The following is a 22,886-nucleotide window of genomic DNA, read 5'->3' on the forward strand; positions in this document are numbered from 1 at the left end:
AAAAATACTAATAGATATTGTGTGTCCAGACACTTACTGCTCATGTAGGAAAATTTTGAGCAAAAATCTTCCATTGTCTGTTTCACAAATGGCAGATACACAGCAGTTTACATCAGACATCTCTCTGTGTGTGTTTATGTCTCTGGTTGTGATTTGCTGTGTTGGATCGGTGGATCAGTTTGTCCTCATAACAGCCACCGGCCACACATTAGCAAACATTAGAAAACCACATTTACCCCATCTGTGGTCTTTCTTCTCTTTCTTTTAGACGGCACTGATGACTTTCCAGGAACGCTCCAACTCCAGAAGACTTTGAAGTGGTGGACAGGGATGTCAGACTCTACAGGAAGAGTCCAGTTCAGTCGGACCGTCGTCAGGCCATCTTGGTTCACGGTGATGTTAGTTAATCTCAGTCCAGATGGAGTTGGAGGAGGAGATGGGTCTGATCACAACACAACATTTGACATCATCAGAAACTAAACATACAGATACATAATCCACACTGAATCAGCTGAAAGAGATCATTAGACCAGCGAGAACATTTAACAACAGATAAACACACACCAAACCAATGCCAGAACAATGAAATAGTGCAGACTATGAGTTAGAGGTCTTCTTGAGTCCAAAGAAAAGTACCCGACCCAAAATGACCCAAAACACTTTTTATCCGAACCCGATGTGCATAAATTTTTTTTTTAAATAAAGACCTGACCCGAGTCCGATCCAACCCCATGGCAATTTTTTGAACACGACTGAACCTTGAATGTAAGACAGAAAGCAACCCCAGTGGCCTCGCAACCAATTTGGCCCGCTGCTCCATTTATTTTCATTTGTTATCTGACGATGACACCACTAACCTCTTTGTGCATTCAAAAGTGCAATTATTTTTAATAACCCAAGACCCTATGCCACTAATATTATACCGACCCGTGTCCTAGGTACACGTAAAACTTTTAGACCTGAATCCACTCTGGTCTTGAGTCGGACCTCAGGTTTCTGGATCTAAGTGGACCTGTGAAGACCTCTACTATGAGGTTGCATCTGGGTCCAAAGTTGCCCTGACACACCAAACAAACGGCGGACGAGTAACTGATAAGACTGTAAGATGACTTTCTGAAAAAGCAGTAGTTGGTGTTCATTACTCAAAACTGGAAATAGGAAGAGCTATTGACCGCAGGGATTCACCACAGACGGATTCATGATATTTCTGTAATGTCTTATGATCTTTTCATGTATTTAAATGAGATGCAAATATTTTTTTAACGTTCTGTGCATTCCGTCTTGACTTCATCATTTGGTTGCTTTGTCACTTTCTTGTGCACTGGTTGGCGTTGCTGAACAGCCAATTAGAAAGAAATGAAGAGAAATGAAGTCAGATGATGCTCAAAACGACCATCGGCTTAGTGTTTAGCGGGCTTAACGTGATTTAAAATGACATGACAGGACAGAAGAGAACATTGCACAATACACCAACAATACACTGGTAACAATTTAACCGACACATAATTAAAAAATAATCTAGCTGTGCTGAAGGATATCCTGTTTTCATCACAGTAATCGTGCCAGCATGAAATGAAAAACTGACTTTAGTTCCTTTCTTATTATGTTTCTGTTGTACAATGATGGCTGAGATCCTGACCGTTGTTCCTCTAAATATCCTGCTGTCTTTGAGAACACCAAACGGTTAAATGAATGGGGTACATTTCAGGGTTATGATGTCATTTAATGTGCTATCCAATGGGATTTCAATATGAAAACAGTCCAGGGGTGCATTTCCCGAACAACGACGCAACTCGCGGCTGAAAAAGCATAGTAACTTTGTCGCACATTCGTCGTTTGAACCATGTTGGTTCAACAATATAGTTGATGATGTCACATGGGAGGTGAAGTACTAATTAATCTGTGCAAATCGATTTCATGTCAGATTATTGCTGTAAATAACATATATTGCATCGGAAGACTGATTTTGTTATAATGATTTAGTTATCTGTTGTTTATTTTCAAGATATTTAATTCATGCGCAAGTTCCCTCTTACGTCACTTCGCACAGGGATTCCCCAGGGTCTTAAAGCTCGTAGTTCTGCGCACATGCACAGTTTTAAAATTCAGCGTTTCAATTCTGTAAAATAAAAATTTTATATATTTAGAATGATGGATATACATTGCACTGTATGTTTTTTGCTTATTTTGTTAAAAAGCATGATCAACGTAAGTCTATGTATGATAATAACAAGGAACGATGCTTCAAACGACAGCTGAATCCCAATGATTATTCAAAGCCCAAATACCAACAACTAATGAACCAAATCCTTCAATCTCTAACTCAGAGAAAAACATCAACCTGCAGAAATGGTAGCACAATTTAGAGCCAAAAGACCGAGGACCTGGCAACGCTGCTTTGCGTTCAACCAAGCTGGTAACGGAGATGTGCCTGATAACCGTGCAGATTGCATTGGGTTGTATGAAGAAAAAGTGTCTGACTTTAATTATAAGTTCACATCTCACGCTGTTTGAAGCAGACGTGTGTCCGCTGTCTGACGGCGTTGTGTGGAAGCGTGTGACGTCACAGACCAACTAATCAATAATGAAATTTGTTTCGTCATCGATTATTACCGATTAGTTTTTGCAGCCTACTTCTCAGTGAAGAAAACATGTGATGTTGTCTCATGAGAAGTGATCTTAAGTGCTCTACCATGTTGTCTACGTAGTGAGGTGACTGTGTAATGGAACAGAGCTATAATGAAACGCATACAGTCAGTGGAGATCTCATTTGTTCTCACCATATGAGCTTCTCAATGATGGCATAGATTTCACACAGTCTGGCTTTACCTCATTCCTCCTGGCAAGCAAACAGTCCTGACACGCTGTTTTACAGCCTCACACCAGTCAAGGTTACTTATACAACATGTGTGAGAGATTGTGCTCTTATTACTACTATTATTCTCATCTCAACAGCAGAAGTAAATCTCTATGAGCGAAGAGCAATAAAAGGTTTATTAAAGGAATAGTTCAGCCAAAAACAAACATTTCTGAAAGAAGAAAATGCAGTCGTAACGTCCTCGACTGTTCTGTCCTTGACTAAAACAGATCAAAAGTGCCACCTGTTTTTACTGTAAACGGTGGAGGGATATCGGATGTCGGGCCACCAATGAAGAGACTCACCTCTGGATGAGCGGAAGTGTTTACTGGGAGCCGTGAACCCGCGGGTGCCGTGAACGTTGACCGCTGCCACACGGAACTGATACCACCTGCTCGGTCTGATGTCGGACAATGTGACACGCTCTTCGGCAATCTGAGGGTCAAAAAGGTCACAACCAGAGGTTAGGGGTCATGTACATTTAGGGCTGAATATGAGCTTGGAATCGGATCTATTTTAAAACTTGAAAGAGAGGACGCTTATTAAAAGCTGAGGTGTTGCGAGAGACATTTCTGCATCCTCCTTGTGTTTCACGTGGTGACATTTGAAGGAACAGAAGGAGATCCTTTCTGGATTTTGTACAATGGTAGCTCATTCTGACTCACAGTTAGTAAAGCATGAAAGGACAGATGGCTTGCTGATTATTCTCCACACGATGAAATACATAAAGATGAGAAATACAAGCCAAGCTGGCTTTTATTGTCATTTCAACCATGTACAGCTAATACACAGTGAAACAAAACAGTGTTTTCATCGAGGATCAAGGTTATACGCTACATACAACAACACAAGAACTGCTGTCAATATGAAACATTTATTAAGTATTGCAAGTTAGGTATACAGAATATGAGGGGCTTTATAGGGGACCCTTACATAAGTTATGTTTTTACATCATCATCACTCTCTGTTTTTGTGTCTCATGTCATGAGCACTGCATTTACTACTCTCTGTAAATGAGTTCATCTACTTGTGTATTATGTTGAACTAGCAGGTGATGATGATGATGATTATGATGACTGACCTGTGCCACATTCTGCCACTCGGTACCATCATCTTCACTGGGGTGAATGCCAAAGTTCCACCGGCGCTGGAGAACATACAGAACCGGTTCTACTGAGATATTGAACCTAGATGACCAGCGAATCTCAAGTTCTCCTGAGGGCTGCTCCAGGAACATCAACTCCTTCCTGGGCTTCAGAGGAGCTCCTGACAGACAGACAGACAATTATTTCATCATATGTGTCCTAATGCTCAACTGATGCCAGTATGCACTCAATTTAAAGAGAAAATAATTCAATCAGAGATCTGTGTGAAGAATAAGTCAAAAACAATTCAATTCAATTTTATTTATCTAGTGCTTTTTATAATTGCTCAATAGTTCCAAAGAAGCTTTACATTCATAAAAAACAGAGAAAGCGCAGAAAAATCAAAGGACAACAAAAATAGGAAAATAGAGCGGCTAAGATTAAACCGTACTAGTGAGCATTAATGTAATGTATAGAAGAAAGATCTAAGTTAAGCCAATGTCAGCTGACTCCCCTGTGGGGAAAAAAACAGACATTCTGGTTATGTAGAATATAAATAAAATCAGTGTTTCTGCTGTATGTGTAGCTCAAACATTAACAGACTCTGAAACCACAAAAAAACTTCTGCCTCCACATTCTGCTTTCTTCAATTTAACCTTCAAAGCCATTATAAACTCCTCCATATGTCATAAATTAAACATTTATTCAGTACAAAGCTTTGGGAGAAAGGAGTTCACCGTTCTGCTCTGTGATTGGTTACAGCTGTGATTAAAGGTTCACCGTTCTGCTTTGTGATTGGTTACGGCTCTGATGAAGAGTTTACTGTTCTGCTCTGTGATTGGTTACGCCTGCGATGAAGAGTTCACCGTTCTGCTCTGTGATTGGTTACGGCGGCGATGAAGAGTTCACCGTTCTGCTGTGATTGGTTACGGCTCTGATGAAGAGTTCACCGTTCTGCTCTGTGATTGGTTACGGCTGTGATGAAGAGTTCACCGTTCTGCTCTGTGATTGGTTACGGCAGCGATGAAGAGTTCACCGTTCTGCTCTGTGATTGGTTATGGCTGTGATGAAGAGTTTACTGTTCTGCTCTGTGATTGGTTACGGCTCTGATGAAGAGTTTACTGTTCTGCTCTGTGATTGGTTACGGCTGTGATGAAGAGTTTACTGTTCTGCTCTGTGATTGGTTACGGCTGTGATGAAGAGTTCACCGTTCTGCTCTGTGATTGGTTACGGCTCTGATGAAGAGTTTACTGTTCTGCTCTGTGATTGGTTACGCCTGCGATGAAGAGTTCACCGTTCTGCTCTGTGATTCGTTCCCGCTGTGATGAAGAGTTCACCGTTCTGCTCTGTGATTGGTTACGGCTGTGATGAAGAGTTTACTGTTCTGCTCTGTGCTCTGTGATTGGTTAAGCCTGCGATGAAGAGTTCACCGTTCTGCTCTGTGATTGGTTACGGCGGCGATGAAGAGTTCACCGTTCTGCTGTGATTGGTTACGGCTCTGATGAAGAGTTCACCGTTCTGCTCTGTGATTGGTTACGGCTGTGATGAAGAGTTCACCGTTCTGCTCTGTGATTGGTTACGGCAGCGATGAAGAGTTCACCGTTCTGCTCTGTGATTGGTTATGGCTGTGATGAAGAGTTTACTGTTCTGCTCTGTGATTGGTTACGGCTCTGATGAAGAGTTTACTGTTCTGCTCTGTGATTGGTTACGGCTCTGATGAAGAGTTCACCGTTCAGCTCTGTGATTGGTTACGGCTGTGATGAAGAGTTCACCGTTCAGCTTTGTGATTGGTTACGGCGGCGATGAAGAGTTTACCGTTCTGCTCTGTGATTCGTTACCGCTGTGATGAAGAGTTCACCGTTCTGCGATTGGTTACGGCTGCGATGAAGAGTTCGCCGTTCTGCTCTGTGATTGGTTACGGCTGTGATGAAGAGTTCACCGTCCAGCTCTGTGATTGGTTACGGCTGTGATAAAGAGTGAAACCAGTGTCCACACATACTGTGGTTGTACTCATGCAGAGCTGAACAGTGAAGTGTGCAGGTGTAAAGTGTGTAAAATATGTTTGTGTCCTGTGTGTGAATATAACAAGATCTGTTTGTGTGTGAACTGATCTTTGACATCTGAATACACTGACAAACGTGGATAAGTTTAAAAGAAGTCAATTCTCAACAGGGAATGATGGCTGTAGATACAACAGCTGTAGTGGATTGTGTTGTGGTTTCACATTTAGATTATGTGTGTGTGTTACGCCTGTTCAAACCCCAGACCTCTGTTACAATCCCACATCACTCCTTCAGTAACCACCTTCAGTACTGGAAATAATAAACTCACTCCAATCACAACCATACACACATCTACAGATCAGGAGAAAGTGTTCATCATCTTCCAATAAACACAGACACGTGCACACACACACAGGTGCTAATCATCTCCTCCAAAACAAACAGCAAAGGCTCTGCTACTAAACTGACAGATCTGCCTGTGGAAAAGTATTTAAGACATCAGAAAAGCACTCTTAAATTGATGGTTAGAAAGAATTTGGCCAAAAGAAGTTTTCTTAAAAGGCAAAACATGCTTTCTCAAAGCTTCTCTGGACGCTCTTCAAGTCCTTTTCATTAATGTTTTAAAACATCTCTTCTCACTTAGTAGCCTACTGTGAATAATTCTGTGAGAACTCTCTTCAACAGACTCCTGATCTTCTGCAATCTTTAACTCAGTCGAAACAGAAATGATTATTTCGTAACGCAAGGCCGTGGATGAAGAAACGCTGTCAGCGATGATCTTTGAAGATTTAGAAATCGAGAGGCGCAGCTGTGTCACAAAGCTGCTCTGCATTTCAGATGAAGCCCACATGCGTCAGGGACGAATCCTCAACATCTGTCTCTCTGTCCTCGTATCTTACAGTAAAACAAAGGACAAACGGAAACGTGCAAAGTTACGACGCCCACCTGCAGGAACATCTGAGAGCGATCGGAGCCGCGAGCGACAGTCGACGCTCAATTTCTCCTTTTAATAGCTTCCAGCATCATCAACGGTCATCAACTCAATTGTATCTGGGCCTCACCGATGCAACAGCGAGAAACAATTACACTTTTGACACAGCGATCATAATACAAATGTTTCTCTCGTAAAGTGCTGATTGGGTTTGGATTTTAATAAAAGGCTTTGCCCGATGAAGAGGAACCAGCAAATCTGAGATTAATAAAGATTCCCAAAGACGAATCACAAAGTGTCCTTTATTTGACCGGCAATGTTAAGAAAGCAGAAAGCATTTCGGCTTATTGCACAATTATGCAAAACCTTGTGGTTTTAACAAAAACAGATTGAAGTGGTTTAAGTGGAGTCACTATAAGTGGTTAAGCACTGAATGCGGTGAAGCAAGCGTTTGTACCTTTATAGAGATTCTTTGGCACCTGGCACGTGTGTCCACATCCATTAGGGCAGCATTTCTTCAGTGAAGAGCATTCAGCATCTGACTCGCAGCTCTCCACGCATGCGGCTGCGAATCCACTGGCACGATCTGGTGCCGGACAGTCCCCTTGTTTCTGAGTCTCTACAGAACGCAAAAACTCACAACTCGTGAGACACTCATAGTGCTTCTTTGGAAAATGTGTCTGAAAATAAGAACAGAACAGATTGGGTTATTCAAACATACTGTATATAGTCGCAGTACTTAACTTTGAGAACACAGCAGCTCATAAATCATCTGACGTTGTGTCTTTGAGATTTTCCATTGCTGCTGGGAAACACCGGTGACGTACCTCACACAGATCCTGACACTGGTTCTCCTGAATGTCCCATGATGCCATGCAAGGTTCCAGACACTAAGAGATAAATGAGAGGAGTCAGTCAGGCTCTTGGTTTATTAAACAGGGACAACACACAGGGTCATTCCTAATGCTGTTTGGAAGTTACGTTTATTCCACAAAAGCCGTTTGTTTTGTTGTTACTGCTGAAACCGTCTATAATACACAAAGTTTTCAAAGGAGCGTTAAAGTAATGTTGCTCAGAGGTGGCACATGCATTTATACAACATACAGTTGCATTTGTATAATGAGATTTAAAAATCTAAAATGATGAATATTACACTCAAAAAAATTTGTTCATTAACTTGAAAACTCTTCCATGAAATTAGTTTAGGCTTGTACAACAAGAATATAATAAGTTTAATTATTATATTTTTAATAAATACTTTTCATGGTCATACAAATATCGTGTTCAATAAACTTAGTTCAGTTAAGAAAAACTTTCCATGCAATTAGTTCTGGTCTGTTCAACAAGGAGAAAACAAGTTAATTAAAAAAAAATGTCTTGTTAAACCAACTGTCAGTGTCTATATCATACTAATAATTTTAATTTTTTAATTTTTAGAATTTTAGAAAAAAAACGCCTTCTCCATTTTTACAAAAAAATGCAACTGCGCAACACTCCTGATTGAAAACTAGGAGGACCAATAGTTGATGATCCACCCGGAAAAAGAAGATCCTCCGCAATACCTTTAAGTTAATGTCATTTTTTTAAATTTAAGTTGATTTAACATGATAAAATTTAATTGATACAAAAAAATGTGTTGTTTCATTTAAGTAAATTGGGCAAAAAATATTATTTTGAGTGTAATATTAAAATATAATTTGGGCCTGGTTTTACAGACAAGGTTTAGCTAAAGCCAGGACTAGGCCTTAGTTCAAATAAGATGGTTAAGCATCTTTTATAAACATGCCTTAGAAAAAGACGTCACTAGTGTGTATCTTGAGATAAATAAATGGCGCTGGTTTATTTTAAGATCTGTCAGCACAAGTTATTTTCAGTTGAGACAGGTCAAACATGTGTTTTAGTCTAGGACTAGCCTTAAAGGGTTAATTCACCCCCAAATGAAAATGTTATCATAAATCATTTACACCTGTGTTGCCCAGTGAAGAATAAATCATTTGTTTTGTTTTCTTTGTGCACAAAAGTGTTCTCGTCGTTTCATTATATTATTCTTGAACTACTGATGGCACATGGACATTTTGGGCGATGTCTTTCATTCTTTTCTGGGCTCGATTGTGTAAATCAAACAGCAGTCTAAACATGCTTCATATCTTTACATGTGTTCTGAAGACAATCAAAGGACTTGGTGATTTAGAACGACACAGGGGTAATGATTTATGATCAAATTGTAATTTTGGGGTGAATTAACCCTTAAAGCCTTGTCAGTGAAATGATGAAATGACCCTTTTTATAACAGTATCCTCTATACTAAGGTGGATCATTAACCTGGTCTGTTTTTATGCAGCATCATTGAGACTTCAATGAAAGACTTTCTGAGACGTCTCTCTAGCAACATGAACTTCTTCGTCCGGCTGACACACGACTACAGGATCTCATACTGAATTACACTCAAACGCTTCACTGTCACTTAAAATCACCGCTCACCTTTCTCAGGCGAATAAAAACACAAGATTAGTTCGTTCTCTCTTGGAATTTGTGGCACAGATGTTGCGTATCATGACAAATCATTCCTTACAGATGCATTAATGTAAGAGAGAGCCGCAGAGAAACGTCCGTCAGCGCACAGCTCGGTTTCTGTACCGCTGCTGCTGGGTCGAACCCAAACCACACCGACACAGCCAAACCAAAACCACTCAGACCTTTTCAATTTCAATCCACTCATATATGAGAGATTCAGTGAGCGATGTAACACATTAACTGCAGGACAGACGTTTATAAATGAAACCACATAATAGAGAAATGAACCTGTGACACATACCATGATAACAATGATTCAATGAATATTCACATTAAATACTAATTAATTTACTCAATGTTACATTTAAGTGCAAAGCAGAATTGCATGAGTTTCAAAAACAATGCACACCAGCTGTTTGCAAGCATTTACATTCACAGTATAGAAGAAACATCACAAACATCTCGCATTGTGTTTCACTGTGGTACAGTTTTGGAACGAAAATGAGGAGAAGATACAAACACTTCTCCAGAGTCATCTGTGAAAACATTACTGATATAAAAACAAACTGATCTGACAGAAAGTGTTGATCTGGTGATTTGAAGACTTTATGAGATTATAATGAGATCATTAGCGAGTGCTATCAATATTTAGCCTTTGGCAGTCAAACATTTATTTGCTGTTAAATGAAGTGTAAGGACTCAACACATGTTGGGATCTCAACACATTCAATGCCAGTCTGTAACTAAAGCATACGGTCTCTCATGTTAGTTTGAGAGCTTCTGGACTTCACAGTGATTCTCTGAGTAAAATCTCTGTCATATCACAATACTATGCATTCTGATGTGAAATCTTTAGTTTACATTTACTTTAATAATCGATTATGAATTAGTCATCAAATTTCATTATGGATTAGTTTGTGATATCAAATGCTCCCGGACCACTTAGGACAGTGTGGAGTCAGGCACTTTTTCTTAATACTACACACTGTAAAAAATACTTTGCTGCCTTAAATTTTTTTGTTAAATCAACAGATTTACAAGTCATGTCAACAGAGATGAGTTGTCACAACTTATAAAATATAGTTGAGAAAAGTCAACTTAATTTTATAAGTTATAACAACTCACCTGTAGTTATAACAACTTATCTCTAGTCAAGATAAATAATAGTAAGTTGAAATGACTTGTAAATCTGAGTTGATTCAACAAAAAATTTTAAGGCAGCAAAGTATTTTTTACAGTGCATGAGCTGCACATTTATCAAGCGCTTCTTTTTCTCACTGTGCAACCAGCTTGTTTAAAAGCAAGACAATGACGGAAACAAAAGTGCAAAAGAACTGATTAATAAAAGTTTAATTTCATCATTTAATATAAGCGTGTTTGTATTTGTTGTTGGGTTTTCATAAAAATAGTATGATCCAGGTTTTTATTACAGTGACTATCACTTTCATATCATAACGGCTAATTTATATTGTTAACAATGAATAATGTTAATTTTCATAAAGGTCTAAGGTTGAAGATAAAAATGAGTTTATCAATCTCTTAATTTATTTTATCCGATTAGTTGATTAATTGAAAAAATAATAGCCTGATTAATTGATTATGAAAATAATCGTTAGTTGCAGCCCTAATCTTAACAATCTCATAGAATCTATTCTATCTATAAACTTTTTTTCACGTAATTACAGTAAAATGTTTGACATGAAAACATATTATTTAGAGAGTTTACATTAGGGATGCACCAATGTATCGGTCTATAAATGATATCGCAGATAAAAGCATTTTCCCCACACTATTGGACAAACAGCGGTGATCAGGTCAGATTTTATCCTGGTGAGTTTAGGATTTCACAACATAATAATTTAAAACAATGAGTAAAAAGCAAAATCTGTATCGATCAATATCTGTAAGTAATTGAAAATCTGTATCAGCATTTGGCACAAACATTTTGTATCTGTACATCTCTAGTTGACATCATATAAATGTGAAAACTATCCAGGAATATTATTATTAGGTATAAAGAAAGTTTATATACAAACACTTTCCCTTATTGAGAAACCAAAAGAAAATGTGTTGTAAAACAGAATTGTTTTTCATTGTAAGCAACAATACATCAGTTGTGAAGCCCACAAACATCACAACATTCAGTAGCAGAAACATCAACTCATGACAAAGACTCTCTGTATAACAAACAATACAATTAAAAAGCCCACAGACATTTAAATGTTTAAAGCACCAGAACCACACCAGCAGTAACAGATACACATCACCGATTAATAAACGTTTGTCATTCATCACATCTGTCTCAAACACTGTGAGGATTTATGCCTTCAATCTTAAATGTAAAAGAGACACAGAGATATTTATCATACAATTCAAACGTACAATATGGGTAAAAAGATGTCTCAGTGTATTTCTTTCTATATTTACACAATATTGAAATGGCTTTTAAAATGCACTTTTCAATCTTCAGTTTCAGGTTAGGGTTGTAAAAACATTGAGCTTTCAAAAATCTGAAATGAATAATGTTTGTTTTTGTTCGATGTGTTTTTTCCTCTGTTGCTATGTGGCTGTTTTGTTGGACTTATCTGACTTCAGATCAGACAGACATTTCAAAATGTGAGAACCTCAAAAAATGTTTTGTGAGAAACGAAAGGAATTGCCGGGCCTGATTGGTTTATTTTACAAAAACAGTTTGGTGTTGCTTTTCATGTAAGAGGAAGATTGTATAAATATGTGGTCAAATAAATATGAGGAAGGCGAGAGCTGAGGTAACACAACCAAGAGAGAGAAAGTGTGTGGAAAAAACATCGCTTGAGTTAATGGAGCGTGAGACGCTGAAAATACTGCCTGAGGCGGCTTTATAACACAAAACTACAGCGCTGAAGAGAATCAAACTCTGTCAGATGAATGAAAAGACAGAAAGACTCCAGGTGTGTTTACTCAATAGGGTGCGTGCGCTGTGAAGAAAGACAGAAGACATTTTTAAGAAGTCTATTATCTCATAAGATTACACACATCACCATCTGTGTTTTCACATTACTGGATGTTTTTTCACTCCTACATGAAAATCACGTACAGCAGTCCTGAGATCTCAGAAAGAGATTTACCACGGTACAAACAGTAATGGTGCTTTTCCATTGCATAGTACCCCACGTTTGGTTTGGGTCAGGTCGGGTCAGCTCACCTCACTTTGGCTTGGTCAGCTTTTCCATCGAGTTTAGTAATACTTCGCAGTGGGAGGGATTATAGATGTGTCGTTATAGTTGCGCTGCCTGCTGCTGTATCATACAGTGAGAGTGTTGTTGGAATGCTAAACATTTCCATACATTCATTTATTTCTCAGTCTGCCACAAAAACCAAATTGACCACCACAAAGATGTTTGCACATCGTGTTCATCACTTGCTTTGTATCACATGACAGTTTCTGTACAAACACCGGTGGCGTCGTCAGCTGAGCATAATTTAAGTTGCATATACACATACATCACGAATGTGCCGTTACAAACTGCAAGTCTGGAAAAAACTGTTATGGTGTTTCTGGTTCTCAACATGTGGATGTTTTTCGTTGCTAAAAGGGAGTTTGGGAACTTATAGCAGAGTACAGATGACAACATGTTTGCTCAAGACAGCGCAAGCTAGCATGAAGGTAAAGCTAATCAGTAGCTATGATGCTGGTAGTGATGATTCTCTCAGACCAATCAGTGATCTACGGTGTTTTCGTGTCACGTTTGGTATCAGCTCAGATCCTTTGGAACCCCAGCCGAGGTGGTACGAAAAGAGTATTGGGTACTACTAACTGTACCCAGTGGAAAAGCTCACAAAAGTAAGCTGACCCAACCCAAACTAAACCAAACTGTGGGGTACTTTGCAATGGAAAAGCGCCATAAGGGTGAGGGGGCACAAACTAACGCAGGGTTCATTTTAACACGACTACTTTATATATTATAGGGCTGATCAATCTGTGCTTTTGGTCTTTTTCTCTTAACGTCAGAAAATCTTCTGTGAATTTGTGAAAAGTTTTGATGTGTTTTGGTTAAGATATTGAACACAGAGGGCCCTATGTTAACGATATGAAACACAAGTGAGTTTGTGGGCGGATCTTGGGCGCTGTTGCTATTTTCCCGGCGTGAGAAATAACTCTTGCGCGGGGCGCAAATCATTAAGGGGTTGGTCTGAAGTAGGTTCATTATTCATAGGTGTGGTTTGGGCATAACGTCAAATAAACCAATCAGAACGCTATCCAACATTCCCTTTAAACGCAAGGGCGCAAGTTCCATGGCGGGTTGCTATTATTATGACGGATTTACCAGGCGCACGCCAGGAGCGGTTCACAGCCGAGGCGACCCACGTTCTTGTAAGAGCAGTCAAAGACAGAGAAGTTGTTTTGTATGGGGATAGGAGAAACCCACCCAAATCAGCGTAGGTTAAACAGGCGTGAGAGGAAATAGCCACAGTCTCATCAGCTGGCATATCGTTGCGCCAAGCGCTACAATGATGTCAGGAGACGGGGGAATCCCAAGCTTGCCAGCATAAATCGGGCACGCCGTGTAACGGGAGGTGGATCTGCCTCAGGACCTGACGCCAGCAGAGGACATCGCTGCGTCCACCCTCACCGCTGAAAGGGTTTGGGGGCTTTGAAATCGGACCCAAGAAACGCAACAACCCCAAAGTACTCTTACAAATCAAGGTCACATACATTAAGGTTTCTTATGAAAACATTTGAATTATTATTTACATAAAATAAACGTAATACAGCCACACAACAAACTTATGAAAATATTTTAATCGTTATTTGCATGATAAGTTTTTAACGCAGCCACACAATAAATAAAAACTATCACCACAATGCTCACCACTATGATTCCCCTTATCTCGTGTATTAATATTTTTTAGTGTAACAATTTATGATTTGCAAAAATAACTGTTGCATCTGTGTAGATTAGATAAGCAAAGTGTATGCGCGTTGTGCACGCTATACATTATGGTCAAGCATGAGCCCTTAAAATAGCATAATGAACCACGCGCAACGCGCCACTGACTTGAAACTTTTTTTTTCTGGTCAGTGGCGCAATTGTTTTTTGAAACTGCAAAATAGCATCAGGGATGGTTTGCGCCGAAACATGCCTCTTTTTTTGCGCTAAACCGCCCAGGGAGCGCAAGTTCATTCCCTAGTTTGCCGACGTGCGTCTGTGGAGGGAAAAACCCGCTGGGCGCCGGTGCAAAATACGAATGATACATGCGTCACTGACAAAGTCAACTGCGCTGGCTGCAAGATAGGGCCCAGAGTGTTTTGGAGGTCAATTTCTTCATCTTATGATTTTTTTTATATTTCTGAGTTGTGTGTTTAAGTCACCAAATTCAACCTTTTATTATCTGAATCACTGTCTTGTTATCTAAAACATAACACCATGTCAGCAACTCCTAGTATCTGATAGCTGGGATTGAAAACATTTTTACACAGCGGGGTTAGTTGTCACAGGTATACAATGATAATGAAAGGAAAATAATGAAAATACTATTCATCAAAATGATAACAATTATCATTTTTTGTCTTTCATAAAAATCTATTTCTATGCATTGATGCCTAATACAATGATGGTTAGATGAAGGATGATGGATGGGTGAATGTGTGGATATCTATCTATTATAGGCAGATATAGAAACAATATCCACCTTTAGTATATAGACAGAATTTGATTGAATTATTTGTGTTTAAACTAAATTTTCTAGCAGGTGTAACAACAAACCCTCTGTTTGTTAAAATGAACCCCACCTATGGGGTAACGTTTGCACTCCTGTCACTTTCAGTGTAATTGTACGATAATGGTAGATCACACAAACAAACTTTAAGTGTTGATTTGTAGCAGAGATGTGCGTGTTGATTGAAAAAATTATTTGTCTAACTTAGATATTATTTGAATGATAGAGACAAAGCCAAAAAGCATTACTTTGTGACCCGCTCTCTCCTACAACTGAATCTTAACCAGTTGGCACACAAGTTCAAGACAGTCAAAGGTTAGTCACACCCATTTAGTCTGACACAAAACACACAAACCCATCCATCATCACCAGTCTTGAATTGGTTTGACTTGACTTGCCAGCAAACTTCAAAGCAGTGTAGTTGGTTTGTGAGCGTGGTAATGTTTACACTGAAGTGTGGTGATGAGGTCATGATGACTTCACAGAGCTCCAGCAGATCTCCTAATGATGATCACAGAGAAACTTTCTTCTAAAGAAACACGAGCCGGCTCTGCTTAGTGTTGCGTATGACTGAGCGCATATGTGTGTCATTGATCAGACTCGAAAGGATTGACACACGTTTTGGTATGCATATCAAACATGATCACGTCCACATATATACACATTTACCACAAAATCATAAACTGCCCACAATGTGAGAAGATGAATCTTAACATCATACAGCCACTGTTCAGAAAATACTGGAGAATCAAATAATGTGGAGAACCTGAAGGATTTTTCTGAGGAACTCATGATACAAAAAATATTGGACACAAATAGCATTTATCTTCTGCATTAAAGCTGAAATAGTGAACTAAGGTTGGGTGATAAACCAGTAGAAATTTGTCAAGTGGTAGAGATTTTGGACTATCATGTCTATCAAGGTTATGTGCTCACTTCACGTTGCTGTGCTCGTGGTCACGAAAAATTAACGTATGCATGCAAGCACCGTAATTTTAAAACCAAACACAAAGCATCATGTTCCTCATTTTAGATTATTCACGGGATTTAACTTCGTGGCATGCAATTTTTTTGTGATAATTGCACAGCCCAATTCGCATCATTTGGATCGCCCAGCGCAAGTTTGCATCTATTTGTGTCTTTGCATTGACTTTGCATGTAATCTATTCATGCATATCGTTAAATTCGCATTTGCTGTGTACGCTCCATTAGAGGAGCTCACAAGCCACACATCCACTGCTCAATGACCTCATAAGCATTTTTGCAACTTTATTGGCCCTAAATACGCCTCAAAATGCCCACCTTAGCAAGTATCTTCACAAACACAACCTTTCAGGTCTTAAGAGAAAGAAAACAACTGAAAAAAGATGTGTAACAGTATATTTGATCCGGACTTTGGTTTTAAAGAGGAAGTTATTTTGCTGAATAGTCTAGAGATGGAATTTGATACAGAGTTTAAAAGCATGCTCCCATTATCCAACCCCATAAAAATCATTTGATTCAAATGTGTTAACATCAAATCTTCTGCAGCGATGCCTACAGTCAAATCAAAGTGTAATATTGCCTCCCAGCAGAGAGAAGAGACTCAGCAGAGAGATATTTAGTGAATTATTGATATAAATACACAACAAAAGAGTCATAGATGTGTCCATGCATTATACATGTGCTATACAAACACCAGCATCTTTAATTCATGAGCTGAAGAAAGACGGAGCGGATTGAGTTTTGTCTGCACTGGAATGTAACAAAGATCCACTTTAATACTTCATAACACGCTGACACACGTCACTATTAACATATGAAGAAAACCTAAGCCCATTCCTATATTATATTATACACAATTTTCTCACCACTGATTGTGTTTGATGAAGAAGAGGAAGATCTACAACTGACTAATAAATAAATGAGTAATGTTAAATCAATATTTCATTTCATTCTCTCAGTCGTGCAGTTTGATGACTCAATATAATAGATAATAGAAAAAAGTGCATTATTTGTGTTCTGAAGTGATTTATGATCAAACTGTCATTTGGGGTGAACTAACCCTTTAACTAAGCAGCAGTTGTCCTGTGCATGTAGACTATGTTTGTATTTGTAATGATTAATTTAAATGAATTATTTCAAACATGTCAAATGAACTGGTGAAAAACACAGAAGAGAAACACCAACCATCAGCTAGGCTTCATACATTTTAAGCAAAACTCTTGACGTTAAGAAAACATTCCCATCCACACACATCCATCACTGACTCAAATCCCTGTTAATAAGATGAGGGCTGATATTTTCGGCCTGAAACACAAAAGCTCAATTAATCTTCTTTCCACTCAGGGATCGGTTTACAATTCATGACACAACACCTCAACAGGATGTATCCATCAAAACAGGGTCAGATTTAAGATAAGAGTCCAGGCTTAGAGTCCCTGGGAAATGAAGGACCTATTTAGGGTATCTCCTGTCGTCGGGCGATATATCTGATTTACTGTATATGAATACCCCTCCTAATGGACCCCAATATTTTAGAGGTGCTGACTGAGAAGACTGCTGACAGGTGCTGGGAAAACAGAAACCCTCTGGATTCCCAAGATATAAAACAATGCTGAGTACAACAACACAATGTTTGCTTGAAGACTTTATGCCATGGGTTTTATACTTTGTTCAAATCAATGTTACAAACTTTTGCCAATCCATATTACTTTCATAGTCATGCAAAACAACTTGAATTCATGATTAGTAAAGAAAAACAACCTTTTACAGGGCCTGAACATTTATTTTATACATTTCATACGTTTCCATTACCATTTAAAATGCACAAATTGACATTGCGAATAAAATTATGGCCAATGAAAACACGTCAATTTCGCAAAAAACTATATATCGCAAAATGCTTGCATGAGGTGGTTTTTCAGACAATTTAGAAATGCCTGTAGTATTTCACAAAACTGCAATGGAAACATAAATGGGTCACCTGATGAAAGTAAGTCACATCATTTTTATTTGAAGATATGAACTAAAACCTCTCAGAAACACCTTAGTACTAGGGGTGTAAATCAGACAGTTCATTGCAATATAGATTTTTTTACTCCCCCAGTGATGCGATATTTACCAATTCATCAAACACTTCTTCGATGCAGTTTATCGATATTTTTATATCATTTGCCTAGTTAAGCAGTTACATTTACTTACAAATGCAACCAAAATATATAACATGATCATTGAAAATGCACAATTTACAACAACAAACTAACAAAAAAAACAATTTTTAAATAAAGAAAAATAAATAGTGAGAAAAAATCAAGCTTATGATGGCAACAGCCAAAATCTTTCAGTATTTTGTGCCAAAACACTTGTTGACACTAGAAGATGAAAATAAATGAAAATGTGCGCTTTGGCAGAAATACGTATATGGACGTTACGTCAAGGAATGAGGATGTGGAAAGAGTCAAAATAAAGGTACCTCATATGGATATTTTATGGGTGGCATCAAAGCAACGTATCATTAGAAGTGCGATGTCTTTATCCATATCGATGTATCGTTACACCCCTACTCAATACGTCCATGGCATGAATGTTTGGATACTCTTACGTCTCCTTCTGTTAAAAATAATGCCTAATGTGGTTGATGTGATTTAGTAAACCTACCAACATCATTCAATATGATGTTTGGAATGACTTATCGCGAAGAAGAAAAACTATATTTCAGTCGCATATCATCAATTAATGGAAACGGCATCATTTCCTAATCGTTTTTTGTCGACATTTAGAAAATAACGCTAACGTTTTGTGCAAATCTTCAAAGAAAACGCTACTATAGCTACTATAACCATACGTTTTTACTCTGACAGCAGAAATACAGCTGTCACGTGACGTGACCCAGCAGAGATATGAGACCAGCGAGTTGATTCTGTTTTTTACACATAATGGTCTGGTCTCGTGTTAAAGGGTTAGTTCACCCCAGAATAAACATTTTGTCATTTATTACTCACCCTCATGTTGTTCAACAACTTTGTTCATTTTCAAAACACAAATTAAGATATTTTTGTATACATAGATGCCTCATTTGAACATGCAGCAGCCAAACCGCTGATATTGAGGCATCTATGTATACATATGTCTATGTTTAACACATGCATTCGCTGCTTTCTTTAATACGTGTCAGAGATTGATTTTTTCATCAGCCCAAGGTGTGAGTTGTGTTGCTGTCTTGAATTTCATCAAACATTTCTTCATTTTTGTTCTGACAGTGTGACCAAACTAAAATAATCAAGCAGTTTAATTTTTTTATCAGGTCTCTTGTTAACAGAAGACTTGTAGAGAGATGTGACATTAATAAACAAACAGCAGACCTCTGTCTAACCCTGTCGAACAACACTTCTCTGTTTATTGCTTTGAGAAGATTTAACAAGCAGCTCTCATTATAATAATCCCTTAAGATAAATGAAGGAGCCGAGCTATACATCTGACACTGAGGTCAAAACTGATCAGTCACAGTCAGACAGACAGTCAACTCAAGGTAAACTTTTACAAGCATAGCATATAATGTTATGAACATAAACCAAATGAATTTGATAATCTCTTAGGGGTGGTTTCCCAGACATAGTTCAAATTAATCCAGGACTAAACCTTAGGACATTTTAGGAATTTAGTTTTCAGAAACAATACTGGTGTGCATCTTTAAACAATGGCACTGATATATGTTAAGAAATCTCAATGCAAGCTGTTTTCAATTAAGACAGCTCAAACAAGCATTTTAGTCTGGGACTAGACTTAAGCCCTGTCTGGGAAACCACCCCATGTTTAGTATATATTACCGGTGCAAAGGAAAATCTTCTTCATTTAACTTTGTTTAAATGTTTTCAAATCCATCTACACATTTTAAACTTTCACAGCCTTTATGTACGTGACTTTTCCTAAGTTGTGCTCCGTCCCGTACACTTCCTCAAGCATGTGTGATATATACGTCTGTGGACACATATTCTCTCTTCTTCACCCCATGCCTCCTTCTTTTGGCTGCTATGTTTGCCACCCACCATGATGAGTAATGAATGGAGCAGATAGCAGACAGAAGCTCAGGTCGCCCACCAGCACCCCTCCCCTCTATAGCCCATCAAAGTTAACAGGCATGTCCCATCAGAACATCACCCGCTGGGTTCTGACCGGCCCTCCACTGCACTGCGCTACCACACACATACAACAGCACTACGTCATATCAGGAAGCAAATAAATGCACTCATTTACTCACAACAGGAGCGACCATTTCTGCCCTGAGTCAAATGAGTGAATTGGAAAGTATTATCTAAACTTTACAAGAACTTTCCAGAACGCTGATGTCTTTAACAGTTACGCCGAGTAAGGTGTTGCTAACTCATCTGGTTTACACGTCCACCAAAAGGGACTTTGAAGTTTTTACTGATGGACCCAACGTAAAACCAACACCAAACTCTTGTGTTGGTGGACTGGAGAACATCTGAGCTAAATATCTTCATAGATATATATATTATTTAAAGGGATAGTTCAGTTTTCTAACAACTTGAGTGTGCATAAATGATGGCAGGTTTTTTATTTTTATGAGAACTATCCCTTTAACTAAAGAATGACTATAAAGATTATGGTCATGGTTCCCTTTTACCTTGATTATAATCTTCCTTTTCAGTTATTGTATTACATACTATTATTAGTCTATACCAAACACAATAATATAACTTATTTTAATCTTTTTTTGTTTTATAATTGAAATTGATTGAATTCTCACAGGCCCGAAGTACAACAGTAAAAGTCATTCAGTTTGATTTATTCATTCTGATTCAGCTTTGAGATGCAACATTACGGCCACACGTGTCAGATGGGCGCACACACACATCATTTTCAAACAGCATGTGAGTAAATCTGTTTCGCGTCTTCTTGTGCTTAAAAATTTAAATTGGCAATATCTGAAAGCATGTGAAATGATCGCTTGTGCCGACGCACAAGAGAAGATGGATTGACAGGTCTACGCTGTTCTCACTCCCTTCATTTAAACTTTAAAGCTCAACCAGATGTGCATGAACGAAATAAGATTTACCTTATAATGCTCACTCGTGATTGGATATGTGTTACTTCACTCAAAAGTAACAAACCAAAAACATTGTACGTGTCCTCCATGTATTATATGCCCATGCTTTACTGTCACAAAGAGTTTATATTCAAAATATAAAAATACACAAAAACTATATAGAAATATAAAATAACATACATACAAAACAAGTTATATGTTATTTGTATGGTTGTTAAGTTCCAGCCTTATTTTATTTCTCTCTTTGTTTTTGATCAGTTTTGTTAAAAAGCACCTATGTTGTTGCTAAAAACAATATTATTTTGTGTATTTGCTGCAACGCAAAGTTACATTTAAAAATAATTAATTTATGAATTATTGTTGCTCCTCTATGCCCTGCCTCCCTGAAACACATTGATTTTGTACAAAGTTCATCTTTCTGACAGGTGCTGTGTCCTCTGACTGGCCAGCTAATCTGTACGTTGTGATTGGCCTAAATACCTTTGACGTCAGTCGGAAATGTGACGCCCCTTACCATGTTTGAAAGATTCCCTCACAATGCTCACAATTCGTCTTTACTACCTTATCAATACGAGCTAAATCTGATCCAGAAAATGCAGATGACCAAGCTGATCGATCAACTTTACCAGCGTGGCTTGAGCAGAATGTAACAGATTGGTAAGTTAAGGACACTTAAACATAAAACCATGTCTGAATGCTTTGTGATCATAGAAACGACCAACAACAACTGCTACTGTACACTGCACAAAACTCATGTTTGATTCATGGTTTGGTAAAGTCTTTAAATATGAAAACATCAACTACCTACAGGCTATGAGTCAAAAGTGGGTGGAGTTATGATAATGACCATTGTGTCTACTTCGAGGGGTATCCTTCCGATCTCTTTGATGAAGCCAATACAGAAGTGACTTAAACTGCAATTCATTGGCTGGCCGCTTGAGGCTCCAAAAGGGAGTCAATTATTCCCATAGACCCCCATGATAAAAATGGCCAACTTTACAGTAGAAAATAATATGTTTACAGCCTGGTAGAAACCAAAAGTGTTTTTGGTCTGTATAGCTTATTTTGCCCTTCATGACAACTGTGAGGAGGGTGAATTTTTTTGTAACTCATTCATTTAAATGATATTAAGCCTTAAACTTCTGCATAATTAAGGGCGTGGCCACTTGAGTGATGGTTGAACAGCCACTGCTGTCACTAGAATCGAGCTAGGTGGGCGTGGTTTGAGCAATCAGCCATCTTAGCTTCACCTATGTCCCACCTCTTTACCCATTTTCGAATATCCGCGAGTGAGATTCGCGGTGACGCGTAGCCAATATGACAATGGTAGGCAACATCTACTTTAAGCTTCAAAAACAATCTTCACAAACCAATGGGTGACGTCACATACACTATTTCCATTTTTTTTACAGTCTATGGTCTACGTCAACACGACGAGGAAGTAAACGGTTGCCTACGAACTGTGTGTTTGTTGTAGTCCAAGAAAAGAGATTTATGTTGGAGATGATAACTTGCATCATTGTTTACTTTGGGGTTTTTACCTTTTGGATATCATTAACATGAACTAATACACACTTACACACCAAAGAAAAACCATGAATTAGATAACAGATGCTCTTTACGCTCAATTTAGTAAGGGGCGAAGTTTAGTTCAGCTGCTCAGTTCTGTGTGTGCACGAGTGAAGCTCATTGTCCATCGGTGCCACCTATCTTACAGGCATAAAATAGCTGAAGTTGAACAATCGTT

The 22,886-nt window shown here is 38.4% G+C and overlaps 1 protein-coding gene across 1 annotated transcript in view; it reads right to left on the bottom strand.

Annotated features, from left to right (window-relative positions):
• Positions 1-22,886, bottom strand: part of LOC135733638 (anosmin-1) — a 65,043-nt gene that overhangs the window by 18,252 nt on the left and 23,905 nt on the right. The window contains exons 3-7 of the mRNA XM_065252419.2: positions 7,704-7,766; positions 7,334-7,556; positions 3,939-4,123; positions 3,163-3,292; positions 237-442 (exon numbers count right to left, since the gene is read on the bottom strand). Of these exons, the coding sequence (XP_065108491.1) occupies positions 237-442; positions 3,163-3,292; positions 3,939-4,123; positions 7,334-7,556; positions 7,704-7,766 (807 nt within the window). The remainder of the gene's footprint in view (positions 1-236; positions 443-3,162; positions 3,293-3,938; positions 4,124-7,333; positions 7,557-7,703; positions 7,767-22,886) is intronic.

The sequence above is a fragment of the Paramisgurnus dabryanus genome, chromosome 15 (assembly GCF_030506205.2).
Source record: "Paramisgurnus dabryanus chromosome 15, PD_genome_1.1, whole genome shotgun sequence".
NCBI classification, from domain to species: domain Eukaryota; kingdom Metazoa; phylum Chordata; class Actinopteri; order Cypriniformes; family Cobitidae; genus Paramisgurnus; species Paramisgurnus dabryanus.